At 35.6% G+C, this 8,179-nt stretch overlaps 2 protein-coding genes across 2 annotated transcripts; one reads left to right on the top strand and one right to left on the bottom strand.

The window, feature by feature from the left end:
- Positions 1-1,264: 1,264 nt before the first annotated feature.
- LOC131415698 (olfactory receptor 6C74-like) lies at positions 1,265-2,203 on the top strand. Its single transcript, XM_058557511.1, has one exon. The coding sequence runs from the start codon at positions 1,265-1,267 to the stop codon at positions 2,201-2,203; it is 939 nt and encodes a 312-aa protein (XP_058413494.1).
- Positions 2,204-6,994: 4,791 nt separating this feature from the next.
- Positions 6,995-7,936, bottom strand: LOC131416557 (olfactory receptor 10C1-like). Its single transcript, XM_058559225.1, has one exon. The coding sequence runs from the start codon at positions 7,934-7,936 to the stop codon at positions 6,995-6,997; it is 942 nt and encodes a 313-aa protein (XP_058415208.1).
- Between the last annotated feature and the right edge of the window lie 243 nt (positions 7,937-8,179).

Raw genomic sequence — 8,179 nt, 5'->3', positions numbered from 1 at the left:
TTAAATCTTTAAAGATTTACTTACTAATTTACATATATATATATTATTTTTCCTGAGGAAGATTTGCTCTGAGCTATCATCTATTGCCAATCTTCCTCTCTTTTTTTTTTGTGCTTGAGGAAGATTCACCCTGACCTAACATCTGTGGGTCACCATCACAGCAGGCACGATGAGTGGTGAGGGTCCATGCCCAGGAACTGAACCTGGGCTGTTGATGTGGAGCACATGGAACTTAACCACTATGGCACTGGATCGGCCCAAAATTTACGTATTTTTAATCTTCTTTTAATTTTTTCCTCAAACCCACTATCCTATCTTTAAAAAATCCTTCTTAGGTCTAGGGATTTCCATACAACTTTGTCTTTACCTTTCTCTTCTCTTTACTTCTCCAACCTCATTCAATTTCATGAACTCATATTTATATATTTCTCTTTGCTTCGACATCCTTTTATCTCACTTTTCTCTTTTCTTTACCTGGTCCATTTTCAACACCACAACCTGCAGAAGAAAACTGCAGATTCTTGCCAGACACATGGATATTTCCAGGCTGTGCCAGCTGATTTTGTTTTGGAGAACAAAGTGGGAAGGATGGGGGTGATAACAGAGATTGAGGGAATGGAAATATTAATAAGAACAGAAAATAAAGTTATTCCCACTGCCTCATATTCACTTATCAATATTGGATTTCATTAGCTATGAAAGTAAATGACACAGGAATCAGACATTTGAGTTTGATTAGTTGAGTAAACTGGTCAAATTATATAAGCCCTGTGTATTGATTATGGCTAGCTTTGTGTGTACATGTGTGTTAAATTCAAAACATAGGCTGAAGTACTTGTTATGACAGGTGTCGTTGTGGTTCTAGAGTGCAAATTTCTTTAAATGAACAGGAAATGTCATGTTGTAACAACTCTTGCATGCTATCAAGAGAGAAGAAGCATTTTTCTATGCTTTAAAAGGCCCACTATATCTCTCTAATTTATTCACATAAAAACAATCAACAATTACTACCATTATATAGATTATTATCTGGTAGAATTGCAAACTAAAGGTTGAATTCTCTGTTCAGATATTCTAGAAATTAAACTAGTATTCTTCCTGGCAGAGCCATCTTTAAAACACGGATGAGCACTGTGTTACTCCATCTGAAACATCGCTTTGCTAACTTGTCCTACACGCTAATTATCACTGTTATTGTTCCATTGGGGTCATCATTTTCTTTCTTTTTTTTTTCTGTTTAGACCTGGACAAGGGGAGGATGGTAATGGGAAACCATACAAGAGTAACACTGTTTATCCTAGCAGGTTTGACTGATCATCCACAGTTGAAAGTTGTGTTATTTCTCTTCCTGCTTCTCATCTACTTGCTAAGCATCACTGGCAATCTGATCATTATCACACTCACCCTAGTGGACACTCACCTTAAGACCCCCATGTATTTTTTCCTGAGGAATTTTTCGTTCTTAGAAATTTCCTACACTACTACATGCATCCCTAAATTTCTGGCTACTATGGCAACTGGGGACAAAACTATTTCTTATAACAGTTGTGTTGCTCAAGTGTTTTTTGCTTTCCTTCTTGGAGCATCTGAATTTTACCTGCTGGCATGTATGTCCTATGACCGCTATGTTGCCATCTGTAAGCCCCTACATTACACAATCATCATGAACAGTAAAATCTGCACACAGCTCGTCCTCAGTTGTTGGCTTGCTGGGTTCTTTACCATCTTTGTACCTCTCCTGTTAGGCCTAGAGCTGGACTTCTGTGCCTCCAACATTGTTGATCATTTCTACTGTGACACGACTCCCCTCATGCAGATCTCCTGCTCAGACACACAGCTCATAGAGACAATGGGATTTATTTCTGCTTCAGTGACACTCCTGGTCACGCTGGTAATGGTGATAATATCATATACCTACATTGCCTTGACCATTCTAAGAATTCCTGCAACTAGTCAGAGGAGAAAGGCCTTTTCAACATGTTCTTCTCACCTGATTGTGATATCCCTTTCTTATGGCAGCTGTATCTTCATGTATGTTAAACCATCAGTTAAACAAAGAATACCTTTCTCCAAGGGAATTGCAGTGCTCAATACCTCCATTGCCCCACTTTTGAATCCTTTCATCTACACTTTACGGAACCAACAAGTGAAAAAAGCCTTCATGACTATGATACAGAGGATTGCTTCTTTCTTAAACAAATGAATATCCTATTGCATTATATATAAAGGAAGTGAGCAAAAGAGTCTGTAATAATACCAGTATATCTAATTGTAGCTTCTAATACATAGTTCCCCCCCTTTTTTTTTTAGCTTTCATTTCTTTGATATTCATCATATTTCTTTTCAAGCATTATTTTCACATCTCACTTCCTTTTCCTCTGAATATCTTAAAGAAATTGAGCTAAGTTTTTTAATCTGTGTTTTTTGTCTTCCAATTCTAGTTATTCAAGAATATAAAATATTTTTCATTTAAGTTATATTTAATGAGTGTGCAATGTAAAAGTTATTACCATTCTTTATTTGTACTTAGTTACAGCATACTTAAAACTAATTTTCATTTATGTTTTTTGTAGTACTATCAATTTATTGTTCCATACTCTATTTAATGAAATGAAAATAAAACTGCAGCAGAAATTAACCATCGGTGTTGATGTTCAAATTAGAAAATGTTTGTCTATTAAAAAAAGATGATCATTGTATTAAAGTACATTCCACAGAAACCGGTTGTTTAGTTTCTCTTAGAGAATTGTTAACATTTACAAATATTTCAATTATAGATTAAAAATTTATCTTACTGATTTATTTTAAGAATTACTAACAAAATGCAATATTTATTTGGTGTACTCACACCCAAAAAACTCCTTTCAATAACTTGGGATACTTCTGAAACTAATTGAAACTGCTTGTAAATGAGCTTACATAAGGAGAACAATGCTAACTCAATGTATTTATTCTTTTCAGATTGCCATATGTCTCTCTCTCTCTCTCTCTATATATATGTATACACATATATAGCCGAATATCCTGCCAGTGAGACCGAAATAGTAAAATGGGGTGTTTTCTAAGGAATTTTGAACTGCAGATCATAATCTGGAATTTCAAGACCTCAAATCTATTTCTGTGTCATGACCAGAATTTAAATATAATAAAAAATGTTTTCACAGATACACATCACATTTCATGATTTTTTCCAAAAATGTGTATGCATTAGGCCATAATTTCTTTTTCACTTACTTTTTATTTTAACTGGAGGTCTTGACTTGAAGAAAATATGTTTGAAAATACTGTCTAAAGAGCAGAATAAAATATAGCTAGGGAGAAAAATACATACAGTATGTAATTGACTGGACAGTTTTACAGATTTCTGTACAATTTGTTAATGAACTGGATCTTAAAATATATTTGAGTCATGAACATGATTTCAGGAATAATGGTTATTTAAACAACTGACTATATTTTTCCTTGATCACTTATGTATATACTTTTCCCATTTTGAGAAAATAGATCTAATAATCCTGGAGCATTATCTAACTTTTAGAAATCTTAATAGCATATAAAATGAAAAAAGTACATATAACATATTGAGACAATCTAATAAAAGTAAAACCTAAGCTCTCTAAATATTTATTTTCATTTTGATTCAGTTATGCGTCAACCAGGATGAGTTTGCTTAAATTATACTATTCAAGTTAAACCACTAATTTATTACTGAGCTATTCTCAAATGCTTTATTTGTGTATTTTTAAACGTCTGTCATCTACTATATTGACCATAAAGGATATTCTGTAACTCTTGATAAGGGTCTAGCCCTGCTGAACTAAGATTTCCCCATTCCCACTTCTTCCCACTCTCAGGCAGATTAAAGTTACATCATCTGTCTTCTCCGGCACTTCAGTCAGTCTATGACGTATCACCTCACGTTATATCTAATAGAACCACTACCATTGGCCTCTGAATTCTGAGTCCCCAGGTAGTTTGATAGTGCTGTTTTTTTTTTAAGTTAGGTCTTGAACAAGTAACATAGCTTCTTTTTTTTTTCCTGTTTTATTGAGATATAATTAACATATAATGTTGTATTAGTTTTTTTTTTTTTTAACATGGCTTCTTAAATACAGGCACAACTTATATCTTAAGAGACCTTCCACCTGAAATGCTGAAATGCTTTCCCCTGAAATGCTTTCAGCTTTTCTTATCTAGTGAGGGAAGCTGAACAATAAATGTGATATAAAAATAAGATCTCTGGATGTATGGTGATGGGTAAAAATTAGACTATTGGTGGTGAACACGAAGCAGTATAATAGAAACTGGTATATAATAATGTACACCTGATATTTGCTCAATGTTATAAGCCAATATGACCTCTATAAAATAGTAATTAAAAAAACAAGATCTCTATTTTGTTGACTACTCACTAAATTACAGGCACTGGTAGGTGTTTTATATGTAATTCTGGAAACAACAGTGTGAAATAATCATTATTATTAGCTTTATGCATAGGAGCAACAGATAGCTCACTAAGGATAAGGCCGTTTGAAATACACAGAGCTAAAAAACAGAATCGTGAAAATTAAGTCAGGAAAGCTTAGTTTTCATTACTCCAACTGAGGCATAATGGATTATGTAATGATTAGTAAAAGATTACCAGTAGTAATAATGTGAAGTAATGATTTGTAAGGGAGAAATATAATACATGGAGATAGATCAAGAAAAATGGAGAAATGAATAAAATTAATGTTCTTCCTAACAGGTGCTTAAATTGTGACCTTAGAGAAAACAATTAAATAAGTACATCAAAGAAATGCTAGTCATAGAGTACCTGTAATAGAATATTAAAGAGTTAAATAATAATGTAAAAATAATATGGATAATAATATGGATAAGTACAGGATCCATCGATTTTCAACAATTTTAACTTCCAGGATAGTTCTGCTAGGACATATTAAAAAAATGTCTGTTTAGGTAAATCTGGCCAATTTTTAAATGGCAAAATAAATATTTTAACCTAAAGAAAATGTAGAACTCAAAGAGTTAAAAGTAATGAAGATGTTTGCAAAAATAATGCAGTAAGGATCATAAGAAACTATTGAAGACCACTGCCTCATCAGGAATGGGCCAGCATAATAATTGCAACAATACCTAAATCTGGTTTTGAAAATCACCTAGATATGCAGATCAACCTCTTATGGTTTGTACAAAAAATTAGTTGAAGGAATTGTAAATTATGAGTGATACATATCATTGTATGTATCATTAAGGAAGATGAAGTTAAGGAAAGCATTTTTTTTTTTAATTTTATTTATTTATTTATTTTTCCCCCAAAGCCCCAGTAGATAGTTGTGTGTCATAGCTGCAGGTTCTTCTAGTTGCTGTATGTGGGACGCGGCCTCAGCATGGCCGGAGAAGCAGTGCGTCGGTGCGCGCCCCGGATCCGAACCCGGGCAGCCAGCAGCGGAGCGCGCTCACTTAACCGCTACGCCATGGGGCCGGCCCAAGGAAAGCATTTTTGATTTCTCTTTTATTTAGTTTTCCTATACTTACGTTTCTTCCCATATATCATATAGATTTAGGAAACCACCAACTCATTTCTTGAACTTAGTATCAAATGATAAAAAAGCAGGTAGACTGATACTTTTAGCAAAAAGTAGGATAATGATAAAAAATAATAAACAAGATTTTTCTTCATTGAGTAAATGTATAGAATGATATTCAGAGGTTATAGGTTAAATTTAGGAACTGGATGAAAAATAAAATATGAAAAGCATAACATTGGTAGATATAACATGAACTTAAAAGTCCATTGTTGAGGAGCAGCTTTTGGAACATGGGTTATAATTGACACTGATGTTTAGAATGTACTTCAATCATTTTTTCTCTAATATCAGTAGAAAATGTAATTCATGTGATTTACATGCCCTGATTCTTTAAAATATCCATATGGTAAGGAGTCATATTGGAAACAATCAGGTACATTGCACTTTGGCAAATAGGAACTCTACAAGTTCATAAAAAGGGAATATCTCTCAGGATACAATGATGTCTAAGCTAATCCGTTACATGACTTTAGCTATCACATGACATTTTATGCAGGAAAAAAAAATAATGGACATGATTCTGCAAAAGTGTCTTTCCGTGGTTGTACGCATATTTTGAAAACGAAAAAAAAACTCACTGTTATTGCTAGTTTCATCATCTTTATTGTGTAGTTTTGATGAGATTTGTAAAAGGGAAATAAGAACCAATCAATAGACATAGAGTTCATTCGGCTTGGACTTACAGATGAAGCTTTGCTGCAAACTGTTATTTCCCTGTTTCTATTTCTCAAGTACAATGTTGAGCATGATGGGGAACTTAATACTCTTCACTTTGCTGAATCCCTGCCTAAAGATTTTAATGTATTTCTTCCTCCAAAGTTTCTCCTTCTTGGAAATCTCATTCACAGTGTTCTGTATTCCTAAATTCCCAATAACCACGGTGACGAAGACCAAACAATTTCCTAGAGTGTTGGTGCAACTCAATCACTTTTTTTATCATCTTTTTAGAAGCTTCAGAATCTTACATTTCAATGTGCTATGACTATTCTGTTGTGATCTGCAAACCACTTCATTACCTCATCATTATGCACAGCAAATGTGCTACCAACTTGTATCAAGTGGGAAATGGATTACTGGATTAGTCTTTTAATATAGTTTGAGTCACAGATCAAAGTTCACTTCATGGTGTTTGGACATACCATTGTTTCAGTAGTGTTTGCTATGTTCACTGAATCACAACAGAAGAACTCTATGAGTCAGAAAACCATAGAAAAAACAGTGAAGACAAAAGCAAATCTTTACAATACACATATAATCGATATACCTCTAGTTAGAACAGTTCTAAGTGTTTCCTGGTTGCTATCCTATGAATACTTTAATGACAATTAATACTGGTAGAGGGAACATAAAACCTTAGGAAACCTCTCTGAACAACAGTGTGAGTTTCTGCTACTATGGATGATTTAGGTCGTTTGTCTCAGAGGGTTCCTTTGTGTTACTCTTTGAAAGGCTTCCTTTACTTCTTTGTTCCTCAAGGCATAGATAACAGGATTCAGAGCAGGTGTGACCACTGTGTACATGAGAGCAGTTGCTTTGTCTGTTTCTGGAGTGTGTGTGGTCTTATGTTGGAGATAAGTGAATAAGGCAGTGCCATAGAACAGAGAAACAACCAGGATATGAGAAGAACAAGTGGAGAAGGCTCTGCGTCTGCCAGCTGCTGAAGGGATTCCCAAGATGGTTACAAGGATGCGCGTGTAGGAGCACAGAATGAGGAAACAGGGACTCATAATGAAGAGCATGGAGACAGCAAAGAACATGATTTCGTTGTGGGAGGTATCAACACAAGCCAATTTCACTACGGGCATGATGTCACAAAAAAAGTGCTGAATCTTTCCTGCTCCACAGAAGGGCAGAGTGAAGATCCAGGTGATCTGGGCTGACTCCACCACCACCCCGGTGGTCCAAGATGCTGCAGCCAATTTCAAACACACACGGGGGCCCATCAGGAGAGTGTAATGCAGCGGGTAACAAATAGCTACAAAGCGGTCATAAGCCATGGCTGCTAGCAGGCAGCATTCTGTCAGCCCCAAGATGCTAAATACATACATCTGAGCTGCACAACCTCCCACGCTTATGCTCTTGGTCTCCACCAACAGGTGCACCAGCATCTGAGGCACCACACTGGTGATATAGCACATCTCCAGGAAGGAGAGGTTAACCAGGAAGAAATACATGGGGGTGTGCAGGGAAGGGGTGACCCAGATCAGGCAAATGATGATGAGGTTTCCTCCCATAGTAAACAAGTAGATGATTAAGAACACAATGAAGAGCACAGGTTGTAACTCTGCCAGAGAGGAAAAAGCCACAAATGTGAATGTGGTGCAGAGGGACTGGTTTCCACTCATTGTAGGCTCAGAACCAGACATCTGTGGAGACAAGAAAGAGGGCAGATAAGCTAAAGGAATCCAGTCACCTAGCACATGTGTCTATCAAACCTCAGAAAAAGGAACTGTCCTATGATCAGCGGTCTGACATGAGAACCCAGACACTTAGATTCCTTTTGCTAAACCTTTCTAAATAACTGCCCAGTGAAAATGGATGCAATATTCCTTCCTGATTTTGAGTTCTGGATCTTAGGCTATTTTCAC

This window comes from Diceros bicornis, chromosome 17, assembly GCF_020826845.1.
Source record: "Diceros bicornis minor isolate mBicDic1 chromosome 17, mDicBic1.mat.cur, whole genome shotgun sequence".
NCBI lineage: Eukaryota > Metazoa > Chordata > Mammalia > Perissodactyla > Rhinocerotidae > Diceros > Diceros bicornis.
Note: the sequence above shows the minus strand (reverse complement) of the source record. Positions and strands in the feature narration are given on the sequence as shown.

What these genes read in the sequence shown, in the direction of transcription:
- LOC131415698 (XM_058557511.1), top strand. Translation starts at nt 1,265, where the DNA reads ATGGGAAACCATACAAGAGTAACACTGTTTATCCTAGCAGGTTTGACT.
- LOC131416557 (XM_058559225.1), bottom strand. Translation starts at nt 7,936, where the DNA reads ATGAGTGGAAACCAGTCCCTCTGCACCACATTCACATTTGTGGCTTTT.